Source organism: Ahaetulla prasina, chromosome 1 (genome assembly GCF_028640845.1).
Source record: "Ahaetulla prasina isolate Xishuangbanna chromosome 1, ASM2864084v1, whole genome shotgun sequence".
Lineage (NCBI taxonomy): Eukaryota > Metazoa > Chordata > Lepidosauria > Squamata > Colubridae > Ahaetulla > Ahaetulla prasina.
Window position 1 is genome coordinate 23,345,678 of NC_080539.1, and position 26,374 is coordinate 23,372,051.

A 26,374-nucleotide genomic window follows, 5' to 3' on the forward strand; every position below is an offset into this window, starting at 1 on the left:
AAATCAAATTTCTTTCCTTTCTCCCTCCACATTTGAGATGCTGTTTCTCAATTTTTAATGCTATAGAAGGGAGACATTATGAATAACAATTAATTATTCATAACTATAAATAATGCAAAGACGAAGGAAATAAATGCACATATAGTTTTGGTTTCATTCTACCCTCTTCCAAGACCATGCGACTCTACTTACTGAATACAGTACTTGACTCAGGAAAGCACTCTCCTTATGATCATTCCTACATTCTTGTACGAAATAAGATATTCTGATTATCCCAGGATTATCCCCTGCTCTCACCATGAACAAATTTAAATTTCTAATACTGCACTTCAGTGGAAGTAAGTTCTTATGCAGTCAGAGGAAAGCAACCAGATGTGAGATCACGGCCAAAAGAAAAGATAGGTGAAAACCAGATCTTCTGCCCAGAGAAATGGACCTCCAGCCTGTTGCATAGTTTGGGCAGGAGCAGAGGTGAATGTAAAATTTGTTACTACTGGTTCTGTGGGCATGGCTTGGTGGGGGAGTAATGTGACTGGGTGGATGTGGCCAACTTTTTTTTTTTTACTTTTAAAAGCATTCGGCCGAAGAGGTTGTAGAAAAAATTCTTTTAAAAGGCTCCTCTGACGTTTAAAAGGCTCCTCTGACGTTTAAAAGGCTCCCCTGATCGTCAGAGGCTTTTCTTTTCTTTTAAAAGCATTTTTTTTGCCTTTAAAAGAAAAAAAAGCCTCTGACGATCAGGCTACTCAGCTGGGATTGTCAGAGGAGCCTTTTAAAAGAATTTTTTCTACAACCTGTTTGGCTGAAGAGGTTTTAAAAGCCTCTGATGATCCCAGCTGAGCCGCATGATCATCAGAGGCTTTTTTTTTACTTTTAAAAGCATTTTTTCTTCGGCCGAAAAAATGCTTTTAAAAGTAAAAAAAAAAAAACCTCTGATGATCACGCGGCTCAACTGGGCATGGGGGAGGCAGGGATTTTTGCTACCAGTTCTCTGAATCACCTGCTGCCATTGCTACTGTATTGGGCAATCCGGTCCAAACTAGGAGCATTTCACCCCTGGGCAGGAGGAATAGGTAGAAAAGAACTTGAAATGTTATTTCTCTGTATATAGGATTTGCATTTGATGTACACTAATCACCAGAATTCTTTCTTAATGGCTTCTTAGCTTTTCACAACAACATTAATTACCGTCTGTGCGTGTGCGCAGTGTGCTCAGTGGACCAGTTGTTACAACCAGTGAATCCCACCACTGTGTTGAGTGCTGTGAGTCTCCAACCAAGAAAATTAATTTCCTTGTGAGATCCAATTTTAAAAAATCCAGTAAAAATATTCTCCTTGGGAAATGCAGTAAAAATAACACAATCACATCTTGGCTGTGAAAGAATATAAATTTACTCTTAATAATATTCATAATTTTGCTTTACAAAAACAAATGATTTAAAACAGAGAAATCCTATGACAAACCCCTTCAAGTTTGTTTGTTTTTTTAACATCAGAATAAATATAACATTAAGTTGTAATGGGAATTAGAGGTGGTTCCCATCTTGTCTTGGCTTTATAGCTAGGATTTATGTTCTGACATCATGACCCATGTTTCATCATTATTATTTTTTTTGTCTTCATGGATCGTAGCACACACTGGTATTTCTTTCCAAAGATTCTTCAGCTGTGTCTGTAGAATATGTTAGTGATCCTTCTGTCCCATTGTTGTCCTGGTTGGTTAACAAAATGGAATGTTCTCATTACTGGAGCTGTGGTGGCACAGTGGTTAGAATGCAGTATTGCAGTCTGACTTTACCCATTGCCAGCAGTTTGATCTTCACTGACTCAAGGTTGACTCAGCCTTCCATCCTTCCAAGGTCGGTAAAATGAGGACCCAGATTGTTGGGGGCAATAGGCTGACTCTGTAAACCGCTTAGAGAAGGCTCTAAAGCAGGGACCTCCAACCTTGGTAACTTTAAGACTTGTGGACTTCAATTCCCAGAATTCCTCAGCCAGCTTTGCTGGCTGAGGATCTCTGGGAGTTGAAGTCCACAAGTCTTAAAGTGACCAAGGTTGGAGGCCCCTGCTCTAAAGCACTATGAAGCAATATATAATTCTAAGTGCTATTGCTATTGCTAGTGACCAATGAGAATATTTTGAGGCTGCTGATCATAATTATATCAATTGTCCACCTCTTTTCCTGAGATACAAATAACTCCAAGGGACCCTACCAATGACCAATCAAAGATAGATTGGCATATGAACACGTGGCCCAGAAAGTATGCATTTTGTACATCATGTCTTTTTGGCACCTTAAGCAAGAATAATTGTTTAGTGTTACATGATAGATAAGAGAAAAAACTAAATAAATTATTGCATTTGGGCCAGCTAAGCTAAGAGCTTAGAGGGTTGTATGATATTTAGTTGTTAATCATAGAACCAACTCACTTTTTTCCATGCCCATTATGCCCTGGCTTACAAGTTAAGCAAACTCATATAATAAGTACTTTTAACAGAATAACAGAGTTTGAAGGGACCTTGGCAGTTTTCTGGTCCAACCCCCTGCTTGGGCAGGAAACCCTATACCATTTCAGACAAATGGTCGTCCAATCTCTTCTTAAAAACTTCTGGTGTTGGAGCACCCACAACTTCTGGAGGCAAATCATTCCACTGATTAATTATTCTAACTGTCAGGAATTTCCTCCCTAGTTCTATGTTGGATGTTTCCTTGATTAGTTTCCATCCATTCTTCTTGTTCTGCTTTCAAGTGCTTTGGAGAATAGGTTAACTCCGGCTTCTCTGTGGCAACCCCTTAGATATTGGAACACTGCTATTATGTCACCCCTCTTCCTTCTTTTCATTAAACTCAATTCCCACAACTATTCTTCATATGTTTTAGTCTCCAGTTCCCTAAATCTTTGTTGCTCTTCCCTAGAGTCTTTTTAGAATCTCAACATCTTTTTTTTTTAATTGTGGCAACCAAAACTCTATGCAATATTCCAAGAGTGGTTTTACCAAGCTGTTATAAAATGGTGCTAACATTTCACATGATCTTAAAACCCCGTTGCATATTTCCCTCCATATAGATGCAGTTCCATTAAGAACTAAGCAGTTCCATTAAGGACTACATTTTTTGAAAATGGGCAGAAATGATAACCTTTTTCACAGGTTTTATGTCTCTATTTATTTATGTCTATTGACCATCAATTGTGTTGTAAATGTTGTACCTTGATGAACGTATCTTTTCTTTTATGTACACTGAGAGCATATGCACCAAGACAAATTCCTTGTGTGTCCAATCACACTTGGCCAATAAAAATTCTATTCTATTCTATTCTATTCTATTCTATTCTATTCTATTCTATTCTATTCTATTCTATTCTATTCTATTCTATTCTATTCTATTCTATTGATAAAAGAAATATTTCCAATATGTTTATCACATTACAAATCAATTTTTCAATTCAAGAAGCCAAACAATTTTGAAAGAACATTGATCATGTACTCCAAGGGCATCAAACTCACATCACGGTTGTGTCACATGACGTATCATGGCTTTCCCCCCCTTAACTAAACTGGGTGTGGGCGTGGCCAGCGCGTGACTCAACTGGCCCATGGATCGCGAGTTTGACAGCCCTGATCTGCTCAGTTTCCACTGGGTGGAGGGATGAATCAGTTCTAATCATGTAACAGTACTTGAATTACAGAATGAAGCTGGTTTAATTGTCATTTTCTGTTACAAGTAACTATGAAAGAAGTAATTGGTGATGGCAAAGACATTGTAATTCCTTTATAAAGAGAAGAATGCAGCTTTAGCAGAGCTTAAAGGAGATACGATTTTAAAAAAATCTTCAAACACCTGAAAGGCTTTTTACTGAGAAAAACATTTGGATTTGCTTTCAAACCTCCTGGTAGTTAGTTAAGGATGAAAGCTTCATAGAGGGAGATCCAAATTCAGAATAAAGAGGAATTTCTTGACTATGACAACAATTAAGCAATCGCGCAGCTGACTTGGTGTTATAGGTGTTCCATCACTGGAAGTTTTCAAACAAAGATTGGACAGCCATTGGTCTGGGATGGTCTGAGGATTCCTGCCTTTAGCAGTGGGTTGGACTAGAAGACCTTCACATTCCTTTCCAATAATCTGATTCTGTGAAAATCTCACATCAACTGATATAAATCGTTGGTATATGAGTGTGGCTATCTCAGAATGTGTAGCCATTGTTTAATCTAAGATAGCCACACTCACATCCTCCCTTTTCTTCTGACCAGGTAAGGAACGAGAGATGGCAGCCCCCCTTCAAACATAAAACACAACTGTAAGTTTGCGATTAATAAATGAAACAGGAAGCAGGCAGGAAAAGGAAAGAAAATACTGACTGATCCTCAGCAATGTAGGAGCTCATTACTTGATGGACAACTGATCATGTATTTGATGAGTGGTGTAGCGTACTATGGTTGGATCCTGTATTCCTGCAAAATCGGCAGACATCGGTTTTTCACAAATGTTGGAACTGTAGAAAAGAAAGGCAAAGAAAGAATGAAGATGGGTATACAATGTAGGGCTTAGAAACTACGCAAGATAGTAGGGTTAGCCTACCCAGTAGACAACTAGTTGAAGAACATTGACATTTTCCCATCTGTTTTATGGCAGCCTTCCCATAGTGACTTTAGGTTTTGAAAAGCCATTAGAAGGAAAGCCCAGAGAAAAATGTTGTATTTTCAGACAACAGAAGGTTCCCACTTTGTAGAATCTCAGGTAGCAAATTTGAGGAAGACCTACCAAAGACTATGGAGAACTTCCACCACAGTATAGAAAATCTTAGGTAGGTTCATCATCTCCTAGACGAGTTGGTCTGCTCCATTCAGTCAAAGTCCAGATTCAGCAAGAATCTTTTTCCCTCATGGTTGGGACGATTTTCCAGATGGACGAGTTTGTCTATTGTGCTGCACCAAATGTTTGTTAAACATGGTTTTGAGTAAACCACATTTGGCTGGCCTTACACACTGTACTAATAATGGTGTACAAATCACAATGGCTAGATTCTTATCCCTAAAATCAAGCAAATTTGTGTTCTAGTGAAATGTGTGAACTTTCTCACGTTGTCAAGAAAAATGCTCCAAGCATGTGAGTCATATCAGCCTGTGTGAAAAAAGGACCTTTCTCCCTTGGCCCTGATTGGGCCAAGATAAGGCTCTTCTCCCATATGTGTGGGTGTGGGTGTGTACACACACATACATACATATGATCTACCCCAAAAACAAGCTCTAGCACAATTTTTATACCTGTGCCTAATATAAGTGGACATTACCTTACAGATGACCCCCATCCCGTTAAAGACCTTGGAGTTTTCATGTCAAATGATCTAAGTGCCAAAGCCCACTGCAACTACATAGCAAAAAAAGCTCTAAGAGTTGTAAGCCTAATCTTGCATAGCTTCTTTTCGAAAAACACCACACTACTAACCAGAGCATATAAAACATTTGCTAGACCAATTCTAGAATACAGCTCGCCTGTTTGGAACCCTCACCACATCTCTGACATTAATACAATTGAACGTGTCCAGAAATATTTTACAAGAAGAGTTCTCCATTCCTCTGAAAACAATAAAATACCTTATCCCACCAGACTTGAAATCCTAGGCTTAGAAAACTTGGAATTCCGTCGCCTTCGACAAGACCTAAGTTTAACTCACAGAATCATCTATTGTAATGTCCTTCCTGTTAAAGACTACTTCAGCTTTAATTGCAATAATACTAGAGCAACTAATAGATTTAAACTTAATGTCAACCGCTTTAATCTAGATTGCAGAAAATATGACTTCTGTAACAGAATCATCAGTGCTTGGAATACTTTACCTGACTCTGTGGTCTCTTCCCATAATCCTAAAATCTTCAACCAAAAACTGTCTACTATTGACCTCACCCCATTCCTAAGGGGACCATAAGGGGCGTGCATAAGCGCACAAACGTGCCTACCGTTCCTGTCCTATTGTTTTTCTTTTCTTCTTCCTATATATATATATGCTTATACCTCCTTATATTTACTCATATAAGTGTTTATATACTATATAATCTTTTTGTATGATACCTACCTATATTGTTGTGACAAAATAAAATAAATAAAAATAAATAAATAAATAAATAAGCCCTACCCCCCAAATAAGTCCTATTTAAACCTGCCCACTGTCTGGTTGTTTGAGGTGGGGCAAGGGACAGATGTGAAAATGAAGCTATGGGTGTGTGTGTGTACAACTGCCCCATGTGCCCTACATCCGCTTACATTAGGACTGCTGTAGCCAGGCCTCCCATGCCCTGACACCTGTCATGCCACTGCCCAACTTCTGCAGCCACTTGTGGCCACTTGTGGCCGGATGCCACGTGGTGCATCACGCTGGTGCTGCCGTTTGTGGCAGGATGCTACGAGGCTCATCATGCCAATGCCACCGCTCATGCACACAATGGCACAATGTGCCACGCAACCTTCTGCCACATGCTGCGGCACTGGTGCGACAAGCTATGTGGTATTGGCTGTGAGTGACCACAAGCAGCCGCAGAAGAAGTCACGCAGCAGCACGACAGGTGTCAGGCGTGGGAGACATGGTTGCGGTGGTCCGAAGGTAAGTGGGTAAAACATCCACCAAAAATAAGACCTAGTGTTGTTTTGTGCCCGAAAAGAAACACAGTAGGTTGGTAGGTAAGTAGGTAAGTAGGTAAGTAGGTAAGTAAGTAGGTAGATAGATAGATAGATAGATAGATAGATAGATAGATAGATAGATAGATAGATAGATAGATAGATAGATAGATAGATAGATCACACATTGCTCCTAGAAGCACGAAGCTGTAAACACCAGCCTGAAGATGACGAATGAGACTTCGTCGAAACGTCGCCAAGACATTTCCAATTTTACGTGGGAGAAAACCCGAATAACCAAAGATCTACACAGATAGACAGACAGACAGACAGACAGACAGATATGTGTGTGTGTGTGTGTGTGTGTGTGTACATATATTCATAGATATATGAAACATACTATTTATAGATGAAGGCGGCAATGAGAGCAGCCAGGAGAATGGCAGAGAGGATGGAGAGGATGGAGATAATGACGCTTGTCTCAGTTCTCCGCCGTCTGGGCTTGGCAACAATTCTGTCAGGATTTTTCCCTGGTAAAAAACAAATTTTTATTTTTATCATGTAATCCTTTCAAGGTGCCATCTTAAAAGAATTTTCCTTTCTCCAGGACAGCATAGTTTTTGTAATACCTGAAATATTTCTTTCTTCAGTCTGTGGCAGCCCCTCAAATATTGGAACACTGCTAACGTGTCTCCCCTGGTCCTTCTCTTCAGTAGACTAATCATGCCCAGTTCCTGTAGTTGTTCTTCATATGTTTTAATCTCCAGCCCCCTAATCATCCTGGTTGCCCTTCTCTGCACTTTTTCTAGAGTCTCAACATATTTTATGGTGTGGTGACCAAAACTGGATGCAGTACTCTAGGTGTGGTCTTACTATGACTTTATAGAGTGGTATTAGTACCTCACTTGATCTTGATTGTATCCCACTGTTGATGCAATTTAGGATTGCATTGGCTTTTTTGGCTGCCACTGCACACTGCTGACTCATATTTAACTGGTTGTCTACTAAGACTCCAAGATCCCTCACAGTTACTGCTATTAAGCCTGGTTTCACCCAGTGAAACTAACCCCAATGACTAATTCCAATGTCTAAGGTTACCCACTTGTGAAGCAACACCAGGGAGTTTTCAGAGTTGAAAATAACAAATAGTGGCAAAAATCACAATACTAAAACTAACCCTCCCAGGGGAGAAAGGCAGACTCAATATACAATGGTTTCGCTCCTTTTCAGAAAGAAACCCAGCTGAAGTTAATGCTTATTTTCAGGTTAGTGTATATGAAATATTGCAGAGGTAGGTCCATGTGTGTCTGTCTGACCAAAATGAATGGGATTTGAACAGGCTGGGCATGAATGTGACAGGTGATGCTAGTGGTACCCATGTCTACTTACCTCGAATCAGCGTGATCGGATCAGACCATCTTGATTCTTTTACGACGACGCCTGTTGAATTCATTGCCAGGAACTTGACCCTAGAAAGAGAAGGCTTTGTGTGTTAGTGACGGTGAAGGGTGTTCCAAAATTTGTCAGTAATTGCTTTTTTTCAATAAATGGCAACTGTTCCTGCCTGATCTTTTTCCCCCTGAGTGCAGCAGTGGTGGGATTCAGCCAGTTCGCACCACTTCTGGAGAACCGGTTGTTAACTTTCTGAGCAGTTTGGCAAACTGGTTGTTGGAAGAAATCTTTAGGACAGAGAACCGGTTGTTAAATGACTTGAATCCCACCACTGCCTGAGTGCCCTTGACTTCAACACTCAGTGAGCCTGGGAAGTATGGGGTTTGTAGTGTAATGCTTATGACCAGCATTGGTTGGGTAAGGCCATTCTAAATTCTACCATTAACATGGATGGGATTCTTGTCTTGAAAAAAACCCAAATAGCTATGTCACATATGGACCCCCATTCTCTTCCCACATTAGCTGCCTTTTAAACAGGGGTCTCCAACCTTGGCAACTTTAAGACTTGTGGACTTCAACTCCCAGAATTCCTCAGCCAGCTTTGCTGAGCAATTCTTTGCTGAGGAATTCTGGGAGTTGAAGTCCACAAGTCTTAAAGTTGCCAAGGTTGGAGACCCCTTCTTTTAAATTCCAAGTTTCAGAATTCTTGGAGGGGTGGGGCTGCCCAATAACCACTCTGCCTTGCTTGTTAATTTAATTATCAAATGCCTACCCCGTGGCTAACATTAATTTAGTAATATAAGTTTTATTTCTATTTGCTTTTTAACTATTAATTTAAGAATTAAAAAGAGAAATGAAATACAGATGTGAGAAAATGATAATGGAGGGGAGACCCATCCAGTGTTATAAGGCAAAAAATAAAATGACCTCCTTAAAAACAACTGCAACTCAGAAGAAATGTCATTAACAAGAACATCAGCTGTAAAAAGAAGACAAGCTGGTGGAGAATAGGCAGGTGACCAGAGATTAGAGGAGGCGTGTCTGCAAAGTGTCCCAGAAGGTCAAGATAGTCATCAGATCAAAGCTCTGCCTGTTTTTTAATGTGCAGGCCATACAGAGCAGAGCTTCGTGGCCACCACCCTCCTAGAATAGAAAAGATTTTTTAAAAAAATAAATAAATAATCAGTTGTTCTGACCTAGGCTTCCCCAAAAAGCACGAAGCAGATTTCCTGGTCCCAACAAAACCCCTTTTATTAAACAAACAGTGAATTTCTCTCACTCACCTTCAACAAAAGCCTGGCAAACAATCTGTCAAAGGTGAATTTATGACTACAGACCTTATCTAGCTTGGAAAGCTGCCATGTAAATATTTTCTAAATGCAGTGCTGTGCAAGGAAAGACTTAGCACAAAGTCTCTGAGATTCACGGACAGATCTTCACACTCCTGAACTGACTGACTGAATTGTTTCCTGCAAAAGCCCACTCCCCTTTCGCTCCTCTTTTATTTCCCATGGGAGGAGCCATTCATCGTCCACCTTTGGCCTTACTCCGAAGTTGACCCTTGTTCTTTAGCTGTTCCCCTGGTCTGGCAACTCTGTGCATGCACACACTGGGAACAGGCTCCAGCTTTTCGTCTGCCTCACTGATGTCTGACCCCGAAGGCAGCTGATAGCTGGTATATCGCCCTGGCCCCCTCTCTGCCTTTGACGCAGAGCCCTCATCAGAGCCTTCCCCAGACTCCAGGACTGGCCCATGTTCCTCCCCAACCTCCTCACTGTCCAAATCTGCTGCCAGCTCCACTGGCCACTGGCAAGCCACAACAACAGTAGAAAACCTCCACAGGGAGTTAAGGTTCTACAGGTAAACCTTCTCCCTGAACAAATGGGAGGGTGAGAAAGAAAAATGATGTACTTTTTTGTGTGAAACTGATTCGTAATTTGATGTGGTGTGGCAGGCTTGGTGTAGGCATGGAGAACCAGTGGCTCCTGGACCAGTTGAGACCTATACCTTCTTTTTATTCTGGTTTTTGGACCCTCCTTTGAACATGAGCACCAAAACTGACCTTTGTCCCTTCATTCTGAGATGGAGAACACAAGATTGATAGACTGATGAATGATTGTCCCAGATAAATAAAGGAAGTACCTGAAAATTATAGTGTAAGTTCTAAAATAGGCAAGTCACAGGGGTTTTTTTTGGTGTTTTTTTGTTCACATTTATATCCCACCCTTCTCCGAAGACTCAGGGCGGCTTACAGTGTGTAAGGCAATAGTCTCATTCTATTTGTATATTTACAAAGTCAACTTATTGCCCCCCCAACAATCTGGGTCCTCATTTTACCTACCTTATAAAGGATGGAAGGCTGAGTCAACCTTGGGCCTGGTGGGACTCGAGCCTGCAGTAATTGCAGGCAGCTGTGTTTTAATAACAGGCTTCTTACAGCCTGAGCCACACCGCGGCCCTTGAGCCACACCGCGGCCCTTGAGCCACACCGCGGCCCTATTTTAAAATAAATCTTCCACTGGATTCCCTTCTTCCAATCCCTCACCGCCTATGTTGGCTTAGAATGTGGCTACCAAACCCTTCCTCATTCCTTCCCAAATAGGTAACTTGTAACAAGAAATGAACAGGAAAAGTAACGCAATTACCTTAAGTGACAACATCCCATTAGTCATTTTTGGGGGACTCCAAGATTCTTGGAGAAATAACCCTTTGACAAGGGATTCTGTTAATGATTTACGCCTATATTTCCTAAGACTATATTTCCTAAGACAAGCTATTGCAACCTAAACAATTGATTGAGCTTTTTTTCTTAGAAGAACAAACTTTTGATCTATTGTTACAAAACATTGGAAAATTCAAGAACAAAAGGGAGTGTAAATAGTGGTGATTTGCAATGGTAAAAGGCTATGAAAAGGTTAATAAAAGGTACTGATGTAAAATAGATTATCTATCTTTTCTTTTTCTCATCTCATGTCTTTAATTTTTCTGGCTTATTGTTTCTGACTTCTTTTCAATGCTCTGCATAACACTTTATCCTGAAAGTTAACTGTGTAATAGCTGTTGATATTTTGATGTGGAAAATGAAAATACATCTTCCTTTGGATCAATGGCATTTAAAGATGCTTAAAGGGAGGAAATGCTTGGGCTGAAAAACAAAAGCAAAGAGCTTTGAAAAATGTCCCAGTGTATTCAGCTGAGTCGCCATTTATTACTAATATTAATAGTTTTATTCTAAACAAATTTCTTTTAATTGAATAAGAATTGTTCTGAGTAGCAAAATTGAGAATGAATGTTTCAAACGTTTGGATTTATACTTGAAAGCACATTTGTCTGTATGTATATATGTATGCATGCATGTATGTATAAACACACACACATACACACACACACACACACACACACACACACACATATATATGAAACCTCATGTTAAAGCCTCATGTTAAAAATTAAAATGCAGAAGGAAGTAAAATAAACAAGGAAAAAAAGCAAATGGAAAATTAAAGTGTGGGAGATTTTGAATATGTGTCCGTCTGTGTGTGTGTGTGTGTGTCTGTGTGTCTCTGTGTGTGTGTGTGTGTGTAGTTATATATCTACAGTATATACTGTATGTCTATCTCTATCCATCTATCTATTCATCCATCCATCCCTCTACCATCAATCTATCTATCTATCTATCTATCTATCTATCTATCTATCTATCTATCTATCTATCTATCTATCTATCTATCTATCTATCTTGTATACACATATCCAAAATCTCCCACACTTCAATTTTTCATTTGCTTTTTTCCCTTGTTTATTTTTCTTCTTCCTTCTGCATTTTAATTTTTAACATGCGGCTTTAACATGAGGTTTCATTTGGAAATGAAATGGATGGAGAGAAAGAGACTCTCGTGTTTCTGTCTTAAAGACATTCAGTGACATTAGTTTTTTAATTCATTTTTTTTATCCTGCCCTTATAATTTTTAAAAATAACTCAAGTCAGTGGACATACCTAATATCCCTTCCTCCTCTTATGTCCCCCACAACAACAACCCTGTGAGTTGGGTTGGGCTAAGAGGGAGTGACTGGACCAAAGTCACCCAGCCAGCTTTCATGCCTAAGGAGGGACTAGAACTCACAGTCTCCTGGTGAGTTCTAGCCTGATGGTTTAATCACTAAATCAAACCATGTATGCATTCCGAAAGCACAAGGAATACATCATGGTAAATTAGTTATTATGCATACATGATCTCGGCTGAATGAATTTAACCTTTGAAATTATTTATTTATTTGATTTCTATAGCTGCCCGTCTCAACCTGTAACTCTCAACAGCTCACAGTTCTAAATATATAAAAGCAATAAAACATTAAAAATATTTACAACAATAAAAACATCCAAAATAAATATATACAGTTACAGTATCTAATTAACCAGTTAACATGTAAGCCAAGAAGCAGGACCCCTAACACATTCAGAGCCTCAAGCTCAGGTACACAGCCAAGTTTTAAAAGCCTTACAAATGGCCATTAATATACAATTTGTACAGAAATATTCTTAGAGAGATTGTGTGACTTTGGAATTATATTCATTGAAATGCATTCCCCTCTTTGAATAGTCTATGTACATGGGACATGTATTGTTGTGTTTAAACATTTAGTCATGTCTGACTCTTGGTGACTCTGTAGGCAAGTGTTCTCCATGCTGGATATGTCTAGTCTGATGAAAAGAAGGACTAGGGGGTGACCTGGTAGCAGTATTGCAATATCTCAGGGGCTGCCACAAAGAAGAGGGAGTCAAACTATCCTCCAAAGCCCCTGAGGGCAGGACAAGAAGCAATGGGTGGAAACTAATCAAGGAGAAAACCAACCTAGAACTAAGGAGAAATTTCATGACAGCTAGAACAATTAATCAGTGGAACAACTTGCCTCCAGAAGCTGTGAATGGTTCAACATTGGAAGTTTTAAAGAAGATGTTGGATAACCATTTGTCTGAAGTGGTATAGGGTTTCTTGCCTAAGTAGGGGGTTGGACTAGAAGACCTCCAAGGTTCCTTCCAACTTTTCTATTCTATTCTATTCTATTCTATTCTATTCTATTCTATTCTATTCTATTCTATTCTATTCTATTATGTCAAGCAGAGTTTCTTCAATTGTTGTTTGACTTTGCATCAGATTTGATGCTATCAAGCCCGTGTGTTCTTTGCTTTCCCCTTCATTATCCACCATTACCAGCACCGTTGCCTTCTCCAAAGAATTCGCACACATAACATGGTGAAAGTAAATCAGACGTAGTGTTATGATTTTTAACTTCCAGTGATGTGCCTAGTTTTATACAATTTGACATCTCTCTGTTAGTTACTCTGTGTTGTGTCTTGTCCGCTCTCACCGCAGCCGGGGTCTGCTTATCTGCTCCCGAACACGGAGGAATGTATGCCTCCCGGCCCCAATCCTGGCTCCATGCCCAGACAAGCTGCAGAGGAGGGGGCACCTCCCGGTCCCAGCCCTGGCTCCATGCCCAAGCAGGCTGCAGAGGAGGGAGCATCCCCCGGCCCCAGCCCTGGCTCCATGCCCAGGCAAACGGAGCAGCTAGACCCCTCCCCCTCCTCCACAGCATGTGAGCCTGAGGAAAGTTTACTTCCAACAGCTGATTGGAGTGACCCTCGCATCAGAAAATTGGATAGGCGGAGGCAACAGAAGGAAGGGAGGGGCAGGCCTTAATGAGTGCTGAGTCATGGAGCCACACCCCATGGCCTATATAAAGGATCTGCTTTCTGGCAGTCTCTGAGTCAGGCAAAGTCGAACTTATCTTGCTGAAGTCACTTACTGGTCTCCTGCCTGCTCTGAGGACTTTGCTAGGACTTTGGGCAGAGCTGCAGAGGCAAGCCTGATTCGGATTTCCCTGACCCGGCCGTCAGCGGAGGAGTGGGACACGACACTCTGTGACCGTGGTATATGCCACAATTTATACCAGCACCACAGTTCAAAGGTATTCTGTCTCCTTCCCCACTTCAGACCCACAAGCTGGCCTTCAGCCAGTGGATTCACAGCTCTTATCAGTCCTGGCAGAGAAATCACAGCTGCCTGCCAAAGTTCAAACAAATGACTCACGTAGCAAGACTTTCAGCTCTTTTTGAAACGGATCAGCTAAACTTTGCTTCCCGTGGAGTGAGAGCAATCCCAAAGCTCCTTATATATCCTGTGGGGTGGGGCTCCTACCCCACCCTTCCTTTTGATGACGCCGCCTCTCTAATCTTCTGAAGCGCGGGTCAAGCCAAGCTTGATTATCATCAGCTGGGTCTGAAGGCATAGCCTGGGGAAGGGAGGAATCAGGGGATGAGGGCCTCATTACGTCCTCCGACTGGTCTGGTTCTGATTCCTGGAGCCGAGCCAAAGCAATCAGTGCTCCTGAGGTAAGCCTTACCAGCCCTTCCCCCTCACTCTCAGAGTCTCTTTCAGACATGGGGCCAGGGTCGGGGGCTGGAGTCACAACAAAAGGTGTCAATTCTGTATCACGGACATGTATTATTTTGATATTAATTCAGACAAGGAAGAAATAAGTTATAGAGAACTTCAGGGAAACTTTTAATATTCTTTTCTCACCTGTACGGTCCGGGGCCTGGGAGCGGACCATTACAATCTGGCCGCCAAACATCCACAACGCACTCGGTTTCACTCCCCACACGCAGGACGGCAATATCATCGGTTTCTTCTGGACAGGGGTAGTTTGACACCGTGGTGTTCAAAGTCATGTAAAAATAATTCTTGGCAAAAGATTGGTAAGGCAGTTCCTCAGGCGTTTTGGGATTTTTGAAACTCTTCGCAGCTAGAGGGACAAAGAGCAAAGGATTATTTCTCCATTCCAATAAAGCTGAAGTTGCAAGTGATGGATCCATCGCACCTCATCCACCAAATCGTCATCAAATTTAAATACCGCTCATCTCACAAAACAGGTGACATTTGTGAATGTACAACAAAGTTAAGTTAGCGAATAAGAAAGGATTGGTCCTTCGAACAGTTGCTAAGTGACCGGTTGTAAGTGGAGGACTACCTGTAGTTAGATGAATATACCAGGGGTCTCCAACCTTGGTCCCTTTAAGACTTGTGGACTTCAACTCCCAGAGTCCCTCTGGCTGAGGGACTCTGGGAGTTGAAGTCCACAAGTCTTAAAGGGACCAAGGTTGGAGACCCCTGGTATAGACAATATAAATCACCGCCTGTGGTTCCTCTTTCTCACATTCTGTGCTTTTGCCAGCCTTTTGTCCATCTTTGCCAATTAACTGTTTTGGTGTGTGCTGATATTTATGATTAACACCAAGCTATATTATTTTTTTGGTGTCTAATCTGAGCGGCCTATGTGCTTGCTCGGTTCTGACCATAAAGATAAACTGAGAGTGTGCTAGATGCAAACTAGCCTACTGTATCTGGAAAAAAGCCAGGACTTTATTATTACTTTCATTATAATCAATTTTCAGCCATCTCTTATGCAGTCCATTGTCAGTGTAGGAATCCTGGATCATTACAACCTAGCAGAGGTCATTTCTGTACATGTGGCATGCAATCATTCCTTGCGATAACATAAATTCCCTTAACATTCAATTGAGGTCCAGCCCAGCTGTTTTCCTTTCATACTCTGCAGTTCTTAAGTTCTTTTGGGGAGACGTCTATGCACATTGCCAGGGTGAAAAAGTTGGGGATGGGGAGATGGGTTATGTTGTTGCAATGTCACTGGAAAGTACAACCCTGAAATGTCCAAGTCTCGTTTGGAGGGTTGTCTCGGAATAAAAAATAAGATAAAACTGTTGATCTTAATGACGGCTTAATACCTCTTTTAAATCCTACCCTCCTCTAATCCCATTTCTGAAAATCACTGATTTGCTGGTGAATTTTAATTCACACTGTTGGAAACTGGGGATTGTAATTCCTCATCCAATCCCACCTGAAGTGATAATGGCACTTCCAAAGCTTTATCTAATGGAATGTTCTATCTTGGAGCTCAACTGCATCATAAAGTAGAGACTGTAACCATACATTATCTTCGAACCAAGAATAATCTTTAAAAAGAAGGCTGGTTTTTTTGCATATAAAAGAGGGCTGTTCTATGCCAAAATAGCACTTAGATTTAGATACCGCTTTATGGTGCTTTACAGCCCTCTCTAAGAAGTTTACAGAGTCAGCGTATTGCCTTCAACAATTTTGGGTCCTCATTTTACCCACCTTTGAAGCAGGGGTGGGTTTCACACGTTTCGCTCGTGCATGCGCAGAAGCTTCTACGCAAGCGCAGAACGTATTTAATGACATGCAGGTGGGTGGACGAAGCCTCCCGTCACCACTGCTACCAGTTCGCCCGAATTGGGGTGAACCCACCACTGAAGGATAGAAGGCTTGAGCCTGGTGAGATTTGAACAGCCAAACTGCAGGCAGCCAGCAGGCAGCAGAAGTAGCCTGCAGTAGTGCATTCTAACCACTGCACCACCGCAGCTCATACGACTCAAAAAGCACTGCACAGGAATTTAATTTGCACAGTAAGGTTACTGACCACATCACCTGGTTTTTAAAGTGTTTTAGTGGCATTAGTATTTTTTCAGTAACAATCAATATAGTAATTGCAACTGTGATGTAGATCTGTTTCTCTAGAAGGGGGTCACTTGGGGTTGGTTATTCCCTCTCTTTTAGAAATTATTACGAGTGCATTGCTAAGAATCATAACACACCTTCACTAAGAGCCACAACCAGCCAGATAACATCAGCGGGATCGACAACCTTGTTGAAAACACAACGTGGCTGCTGTAGGACAAAAGTGGAAGTAGTGATCTTCCCTTCCATTTCCTCAGAAGTGAGATGAGGGGTATAGTCAACCAGCTCTGAAAAAAAAGAAAAAAGAAAACAAAGTGAGTTTTCCTCTGCGTTCAGGCCCCACGGCTTCTCCATGTAGTGCAGAGTTGTCAGAGTAGATTTCATTGAGGGCTGCATCAGGGTTGTGTTTGGCCTCGGGAGCCAGGGTGGGCGTGGCCAGCTTGATGTCACTCATGTCGGGGGTGTCTGTAGTGGCCTGAGCAATCTGCCAGTGAAAACGGCTCCTGAGATTTGTTTTCAGCCACGACGGCCTCCTGCTGCCCTCTGCCAGTGAAAACGGAGCTCGGGGGGGCGCACACGCCACTCCCAAGCTCCGTTTTCACTGGCAGAGGGCGGCAGGAGGTCATCGCAGCTGAAAACGGAGCTCGGCAGGACCACACACAGCCCCCCCCCCAAGCTCCGTTTTCACTGGCAGAGGCACCGCAGGCTGGTCCTTTGCTGTTTCTAGGGCAGCCCCACGAGCCAGATCTAAGCACCCCATGGGCCGGTTCTGGCCCTGGGCCTTGAGTTTGACCACCGAGATAGTGCTTTCTGCAATGGGTTAATCATCGGAGACAAAAAAAAAATTAAAGCATTCTCCTAACAACTCTTGTTTATCAAAATTATATTAAAATAGATAAGCAGTAAGGGAAGGGAGATGTGATTAAAATCTGAGCTGGGCAGAGAAAGAACTCTTGAGTTTGTAAACTAGAGTACAGTAGTTATGCTGAGGGCTGCTTGAAGCTCAAGTCCAAACTACTTCAAATATTTGAGAGGCCTCAGATTTTTGTATCCGAGAAAGCTGTTTTTTTTCGCTGTTGAAAGACTTTTTTCTTACCAAAACAAAAAGTATTTTCCACGTGCTATTGTTATTGCTGCTACAATATTGATAAGCAAAATAAAAACTTATTAGTTTTATTTATTAGCTTGGTTTGCCACTCCTCTTGCTGAAGACAAGAAGTAAAATAAAAAAATTTCCAAGAATTAAAAAATAAAATTAAAAAAAATCTCAAATTGTAAAGGAGAGCAACAAAGATGATAAAGGTTCATACAATCAGGGGTGGGCTGCTGGGAGTTCGCAGGGGTTCGGGCAAACCTCTAGCTAAGATTCTATGCAGTTCAGAGAACCCCCAAATCCCACTCCTGGCTGGCCCCACCCACCCCACCCTGCCCCTCCCAGGAGTTTTGGATGCAGGTAAGTGCAGCTTGGGGAGGGCAAAAAACAGGCCTACCAGAAGTTCAGGAAGGGCCTGTTTCTGGCCTCCTGAGGGCCTCTGGAGCCTGGGGAGGCCGTTTTTGTTCTCCCAGAGACTCAAGGAAAGTTTGCCGAGCCAGGGGAAGGCAAAAATCCCCCCCCCCCAGCCATGGTGCAGGAGGCTGACTAGACCACGCCCATCATGGCCACGGCCACCCAGCAACCAGGCAGAGAACCCCTTGCTAAAATTTTTGAACCCCACCCCTGCATACAATGAACTAGGTACAATATGTTTACCCTAACAAACGTAAGTGTTAGGGATGACATAATATCGGTCTTAAGATATTTGAAGGTTGTCACAGGGAAGAGAGGCAGGACAAAAAGAAATAGGTGGAAGCTCTTCAGAAGGAGACCAACCTGAAACTAAAGAGAAATTTCCTGACAATAGGAATGATTGATCCATGGAACTGCTTGCCTCCCAAAGAGCAAGAAGAAAAGATCAGCTGCAGTGATTGACTTAACAACTGCAGCAAGAAAGGTTGTAAAATGGGGCAAAACTCACTTAACAACTGTCTCGCTTAACATCAGAATTTTGGGGCTCAATTGTGGTCGTAAGTGGAGAACTACCTGTTGTAAAATTACACCTTGTAGCCTTGTAGCATCTGTATTCAAATGGTTTTCCCTTCTAGATTCGAACATACAATTGGGAAGCTAGAGTAGTAAGAAAATGAGTAGTGCTGTTTCCTAATCTGCCCAGGAGGTCAAAAAGGGGGGAAATTAAGCTCATGGCATTGTGATCAATTTTTTGCCCTTTTATTTGTGTTCCTGTACAAAGGAGAGGGAATTTAATTACATTGTGGCAGTGGTGGGTTTCAAATTTTTTTACTACCGGTTCTGTGGGCATGGCTTGGTGGGCGTGGCAGGGGAAGGATACTGTAAAATCTCCATTCCCGCCCCACTCCTGAAGGAAGGATATTGCTGGTCAGAACCTGTTGAAACCCACCTCTGCATTGTGGTGGCTGCCAATTGCCCTTTTCAAAACCATGCCTGTGGACATTGATGATTGATAATAGACTACAATATCTCGCCCCCCCCCTCATTTTTTTTATATTAACCCACATGAGCATGCTGGAGGATGAAGACACAAAATAGGGGACTCTAACCCTTAGTCCAATGATGGCTAATCTTTTCCGGACCAAGTGCCCAAAGCACACACGTGCACGCAAATGTGCTCTCTGCATCCATTCTGCCCCCCGCGCATACGCATGCGACTCCCGTACATACAGAGACCCAAAGACCAGCTAGCTGGCAGGAGATGCATGTGCATGCGTGGCAGAGCTGAAATGGGGCTACGGGTCACGTGCCATCAGAGGGGGCACTGTGTGCCACCTCTGGCACGTGTGCCATAGGTTCGCCATCACAGCCTTACTCTAACCCCACTTTCATAAAGTTCACTAAACCCTAGCATTTCTTTGCATATTTTGAGAAATGGGCGTTTCCTTGGCATCTAGGTAAAATGTTGTCCACAAGTTCCTGAGTTAGCAGAAAGCTTCTTGAGACATAAAACCTGTTGCTTCTTCGCAGATCCCTATTCAACTTCAGGCCCTAGGTTAGCAAATAGTTTATTTGATTTATGGGCTAGAGGCATGTTAAAACAGGGATCAGCTGAGTTTCCTGGTTTTGTTTCCTTCCCTTCTCACCAGACGTCACCATTCTGCAGAGAAAGATCTGAAGCAAATACTCCAGAAGATAGGTTCAATATACAGAAGGATTTTGACAGATTTGAACGTTGGGCCCTATCTAACAAAACGAAATTCAATGGTGTAAAAAGTTAGGTTCCACATTTAGGCAGAAAAAATCAAATGCACAGGTACCTGGCTCAATAGTAGGGATCTGAGAGGGATCTTGGCGTCTTAGTGGACAATCATTTAAATATGAGCCAGCAGTGTGCTGCAGCTGCCAAAAAAGCCAAGACAGTCCTAGGCTGCACTAACAGAGGGATAGAATCAAGATCACATGAGATGTTAGCACCACTTTATAATGCCTTGGTAAGACCACACTTGGAATACTGCATCCAGTTTTGATCTCCACAATATAAACAGTTGAGACTCTAGAAAGAGTGCAGGGAAGAGCAAGAAAGGTGATTAGGGGACTGGAGGCTAAAACATATGAAGAACAGTTGCAGGAACTGGGTATGTTCAGTTCAATGAAAAGGAGCAGGGGTGACATGATAGCAGTGTTCCAATATCTCAGGAGCTGCCACAAAGAAGAGGGAGTCAAGCTATTCTCCAAAGCAGGGTTCTCCAACCTTGATCCCTTTAAGACTTGTGGACTTCAACTCCCAGAGTTGAAGTCCACAAGTCTTAAAGGGACCAAGGTTGGAGACCCCTGCTCCAAAGCACCTGAAGACATGACAAGAAGCAATGGGTGGAAACTGATCAGGAGAGAAGCAAGCTAGAACTAAGGAGAAATGTCCTGACAGTTAGAACAATTAATCAATGGAACTACTTGCCTCCAGACGTTGTGGGTGCTCCAACACTGGAGGTTTTAAAGAAGAGATTGGATAACCATATGTCTGAAATGCCTAAGCAAGGGGTTGGACTAGAAGACCTCCAAGTCCTTTCTGACTCGGCTGGGGAAGAAATGAATTTGGATACATGGATAGACCATCAATTTTAACTATGGGCATCCATAGAGAAGAAGGGGGGCCATGGTGAAATGTGATTTGTGATGCTAGCTTCACTCTTTTTACACTTGGGTCAGGCTACACATAAATAAGGAAAGAGCTGGCATCATGACATAACGATGTTATATATCATTCCAAAAAAATCTTGACTTGCTCCAGAAACTCCAGGTTTAGAAATCTGTCAAAACTCACTGCACTTACCCAAGTGCCTTTTGTGTGTGTATTTAAAGGGGGGGCTGACTATAAGCCAAGGTTGCAGGTGAACTTGTGCTGAGTTAGATGCAAATGAGGGAAGCCCAGACTGTCAAGAATCATCAGCCAACCATCCATGAGAATGGTGGCTGGGATAGCAATAGCAACAGCACTTAGACTTCTATACCGCTTCACAGTGCTATAGAATAGAATAGAATAGAATAGAATAGAATAGAATAGAATAGAATTTTATTGCCAAGTGTGATTGGACACACAAGGAATTTGTTTTGGTGCATATGCTCTCAGTGTACATAAAAGAAAAAGGAAAGAAAAAAAAATACATCAAAGCTACAACATTTTAACCCTTAATGATAGCAACAAAAAGTTACAGTCATACAGTCATAAGTGGAAAGAGATTGGTGATGAAAACGATGAGAAGATTAATAGTAGTGTAGATTTAGTAAATAGTTTGACAGTGTTGAGGGAATTATTTGTTTAGCAGAGTGATGGCCTTTGGGGAAAAAACTGTTCTTGTGTCTAGTTGTTCTGGTGTGCAATGCTCTGTAGCGTCGTTTTGATGGTAGGAGTTGAAACATTTTATGTCCAGGATGTGAGGGATCTGTAAATATTTTCAATATCTGTAAATATCTGTAAAAATATTTACAGCCCTCTCTAAGCAGTTTACAGAGTCAGCATATGGTTCCCAACAATCTGGATCCTCATTTTACCGACGGAAGGATGGAAGGCTGAGTCAACCTTGAGCCTGATGAAATCTAAACTGCCAAATTGCAGGCAGCTGGCAGGCAGCAGAAGTAGCCTGCAGTGCTGCATTCTAACCACTGTGCCACGGGTCAAGCATAGCAGTCAAGACTATGAACACTTGGAGATGGTTTTATAATATTGAACCATAGTCTTAAGAAAACTGCCGGGATTTGTCTAGGCAATCACCCAAAGTCAACACTAATTTGAACGCCCTGTAATAAATGACGGTTATACACCCTTGTTTATTATATCACAAACCATAACTTTAGTTCTCCCTCACAAAATTAGAATAGAAACAAAGTTTATCTGGAAAGAAATCTTACTTATTAAAATAGAAACTTTTTGTCCTTTTAGAAGTTTGAATGAGCATATTACAAAAAACAAATTAAAGAGGACATCAATCAGAAAATTGTCCATTTAAATCTAAGGATTGTAGGATATCAGTTAGATTATGATTACTAAATATATTACAAAGATTCTTCATTGTTTTAATTATTAAAGAAGTGGGAACATTTGCCATTGATCAGCTTTCAAGTAGCTTTTCCACTTTGCTTTCATGTCAAGATCTGCTGAACCAGGTGGTTGCCTATGACAGTTTATGCTGTTTGTTAATTTAAAATTTTCTCAAAAGTGTAAAAATGCCATTGAAAAATGCCACTTTTTTCTTCTTTAAAAACAGACTGGAGAATGGAGGGACCTTTTCATAATTAGGTCCTGATTTTTCACCTTATTTTAGGAAAGGTCTCTATAGAAATCATTATTCATTCTCTTTCCACCAAAATACTTACACATTGATTGATATTTATCTGGTGAACCGTGAAAAACTAGGGCTTTGTTAATAATCTGTCCATTAAAAGAATAAATCATAATTAGCAAGAGGTAGGAATTGCAGTCTGAAGGCCGTGTTCACACAATATGCTTAATTTGATTGCTGATTTAATTAATTTTCTGGATCGGCATAATACATATATCCACCACATGAAGCTTAGCAAGTTGTGGGAACATTTTTCTCTTCCCTCCATCTTCTGTCAGGTTTCATGCAATATATTGACACAGGGCCAACATCCTTTTCTCATCTACCCTAAAGAATTTGCAGTTTTGCTGAGGAACGCCCGCTTAGCCTGAGGATGTTCGATGAAAGACGTAGCACCTTATCTTTTATACCTTCAATTCCAAGTGAGGATTTCATTAATTTCCCATAGAATCCACTGAAACAACAGCCAAGCTACAACCCTCTTACCTTCTGCATGGGCGGCATTGATTGTTATCCCAATCAAAAGTACCATGGATACTGCCAGCACTTCCATCATCATGTCCCCTTTCCTGTCCTGCAAAAGTATCTGTGGAAGAGTTGAGTAGAGGCGCTTTTTTCCCTCTCCTCACCACCCCACTTGTGGTCCTGCCTTGTTAGGCCTCGCCCACACCTCTCATCCATCTTTGGAACAACCGTGAATTCTTCTTCTTCTTCTTCCTCAATAGAAAGGGGCAAGGGAGGGCTGGCAGCAAACAGGTACGGCTAGTTTTCAAGAGGGAGAGGTAAACTGAATGTGAGCAAGCAAGCGAATCAACTTGAACAAAGAAGTCAATAGGGAGGGGGAGTTGTAAAATGTCTCACCTGGACTGGCGTTCTCCGGATGCCACTTAGAGGTGATTTATTTCAGGAAAAGAATGAAGATGTATGCTCTTTGTCTTGGAGACCTTGAATTGAAAAGGTAGGGATTTACTGTGGTAATGGATGTGTTTCTCAAGATGCAGCATGTTCCACAGGTTGGCTTGGCGTTGAATAGATAAAAGAAAACCAGTAAGGTATGCTGGTTAAAGGACTGGACTAGCACTAGGAAGAGCCAGCTTCAAGTTGCTCTCACTTCTAAATCACTTCTTCTCAGCCCAACCTATCCCAGAGTTTTTGTTTTGAGGACAAAAATGAAGAGAGAGGCTGCCTCCCTGAAGGGAAAGAAACATAAGTAATAAAATTCATAAATTAATGAATATTATATATCCCCGAGCTGAAGTGCTTTTTATCTATCTTTAAACTGGCAAAAAAAAAAATTGTGCTGCATGAAATTTGCTGCCTCTGAGGGCAGAGATTAATAAAATGAAGGCAACATCAAGAGGACCTGGCAGAAAGAGGTAGGTTGTCTCTGAAATTTCCAATTCCAATGATTTTTATTGCTTCTTTAATCTCCATTTTAAATGATATCATGAGCACTGAGAGGAATTTACCCCTCATCAATATGTCTGACCTCTTTTTAGTAGAATGTTGGGAGATACCTCCTCAAAGAGAATTATTACAGGAATCGTGGTGGCGTAGTGGTTAGAGTGCAGTATTGCAGGCTAATTCTGCTGACTGCCAGGGGGTCGATCCTCACTGGCTCAGGGTTAATTCATCCTTCCATCCTTCTGAGGTCGGTAAAATGAGGATCCAGATTGTTGGGTGACTCAATATGCTGACTCTGTAAATTGCTTAAAGAGGGCTGTAAGGCACTGTGGTGGTATATTAGTCTAAGTGCTATTGCTCTATTTAATAGATGATTGCTTACAAATATAGAGAAACATACTAAAAAGCAGAGACATCACCTTGCCAACAAAAGTGCGTATAGTCAAGGCTATGGTTTTCCCAGTTGCAATGTATGGTTGTGAAAGTTGGACCATAAGAAAGGCTGAGTGCCAAAGAATTGAGGCCTTTGAACTATGGTGCTGGAGAAGATTCCTGCAAGTCCCTTGGACTGCAAGGTGATCAAACTGGTCAGTCCTAGAGGAGATCAACCCTGACTGCTCTTTAGAAGGCCAGATCCTGACGATGAAACTCAAATACTTTGGCCACCTAATGAGAAGGAAGGACTCACTGGAGAAGATCCTAATGCTGGGAAAGATTAAGGGCAAAAGAAGAATGGGACGACAGAGAACGAGGTGGCTGGATGGAGTCACTGAAGCAGGAGGAGTGAGCTTAAATGGACTCCAGAGGATGGTAGAGAACAGAAAGGCCTGGAGGGATGTTGTCCATGGGGTCGCAATGGGTCAGACACAACTTTGCAACTAACAACAACAACATAGAAAAGATGGACAAGACTCCTTTGATATTAATGTGTGTCCATAGAAATGGCCTAGGCATTCTCTGCTTGCTTTTTGTATGGTTGTGTCTCTCCTTCTTGATCTGTACAGGTAGCCCTCGATTTACAACAGTTCATTTAGTGATTGTTCGAAGTTGTAACAGCCCTGAAAAAAATCACTTATGACCATTTTTCACACTTACAACAGTCTGAGGCATCCCCATAGTGACATGATCAAAATTCAGATGCTTGATAGCTGACTCAGATTTATGACAGTTGTAGTGTCCTTGGCTCACCTGATCCTCTGGAACGAACTCCCCCCAGGACTCCGTCAACTTCCTGACCTTCGAACCTTCCGTCGCGAGCTCAAGACACATTTATTCATCTGTGCAGGACTGGCTTAGATTTTTAAATTTAGAGGGGTTTTAAATTTAAATTGATTTTAATATTTATATTTTATATTTATATTTCTATTTTTAATAATTCGGGCGCTAGAATAAGTTTTTTAAGGATTATTTTAATTTGTATATTGATATTGATGTTTTATATGCCTGTGAACCGCCCTGAGTCCTTTGGGAGATAGGGCGGTATATAAATTCGAATAATAAATAAATAAATAAATAAATCCCCTTTTGTGACCTTCTGATGAGCAAAGTCAATGGGGAAGCCAGGTTCACTTGATAACTGTGTTATTAACCAAACAACTGCAGTAATTCACTTAACGGTGGCAAGAAAGTTCATAAAATGAGGCAAACTCACTTAATAAATCCCTCACTGAACAACAGAAATGTTTTCCTTACTTATCGTTGTAGGTTGAGGATTACCTGTACTGGGCCATGGAAGAAGATAGTTGAAGAATCCTGGGAAGGAGAGTGGAAGAAGGAAACATCTATGAGAGGAAGTGTTGGGGACTGGAAGGAACAGCACTCCACCCCTCCCAAAATCAGGACTGTCTGACCTAACCTTCATTCATCATTAAGTAGCCTTTCCCAATTAAGAGTTCTCCATGGCTAGTAAACAAACTGGCTCGGGAGGCTGGAAACAATATTCCTGCATACCTGAAAGGCCAAATATTGGGGGAAATTGCTCTACAAGTTTGAAAGCCTTGCCAGAGAACCATGTTTTAGGAAGGAGAGCAAACAGGGGAAGAAAATTAGCAACACAGTGCTTTGGAGACAATACAGTCCCTATTATTTTGAAGGGCGTATCTGTGGAGATTCTCAATCATCCCAGGTTATTGTTGTCGCATATGGTTGTGATGGACTTGGAAAGTCCCATCGCCTTTTGGAAAGCACCTTTATTTTGAAGGACCTTTAGAGCAAATATCCGCATTGGCATCCTTCAGTCTCCAAAGACTATGTTATCGTTCTCTGGAAAGAGATCCTAAAACAGCATCTAGTGTGACTGAAAAGGCCAATTTGAGAGTGACAATCCCTTCCACACTGAGGGCAGATACATTCTGTCCCCTGCCTAGTCCCCAGATTTTGCTGGTTCCAGGACTGCCTTTTTGCCTCAGCCTGCCAAACAAATGTCTCTTCGAATTGGAGAAGGCCATGCTGCATCTTTAGCCTCCAAGCTGAACGATCGGAGGTCAAGGTTTCCCAGTTGTTAATGTCCATTCCCAGGGCCTTTAGGTCCCTCTTGCAGATATCCTTATATCGCAGCTGT

At 41.7% G+C, this 26,374-nt stretch overlaps 1 protein-coding gene across 1 annotated transcript; it reads right to left on the reverse strand.

Annotated features, from left to right (window-relative positions):
- Nucleotides 1-1,360: 1,360 nt before the first annotated feature.
- LOC131188833 (uroplakin-3b-like) lies at nucleotides 1,361-23,033 on the reverse strand. The gene is made up of 7 exons (XM_058164423.1): nucleotides 22,897-23,033; nucleotides 16,701-16,850; nucleotides 14,590-14,812; nucleotides 8,003-8,082; nucleotides 7,014-7,143; nucleotides 4,360-4,493; nucleotides 1,361-1,709 (listed from the first exon to the last, which is right to left on the reverse strand). Exons 1-6 carry the CDS (start codon nucleotides 22,967-22,969, stop codon nucleotides 4,385-4,387), a joined length of 765 nt encoding a protein of 254 aa, XP_058020406.1. The 5' UTR covers nucleotides 22,970-23,033; the 3' UTR covers nucleotides 1,361-1,709; nucleotides 4,360-4,384.
- Nucleotides 23,034-26,374: the final 3,341 nt, after the last annotated feature.

Excerpts from the sequence above, each read along its gene's own strand:
- LOC131188833 (XM_058164423.1), bottom strand. The coding sequence starts at position 22,969 with ATGATGATGGAAGTGCTGGCAGTATCCATGGTACTTTTGATTGGGATA. Across the intron at positions 16,851-22,896 it reads CAATGCCGCCCATGCAGAAG|AGCTGGTTGACTATACCCCT; the intron begins GTAAGAGGGTTG and ends CTTTTTTTTCAG. Across the intron at positions 8,083-14,589 it reads CCAGGCCCCGGACCGTACAG|GGTCAAGTTCCTGGCAATGA; the intron begins GTGAGAAAAGAA and ends TTCTCTTTCTAG.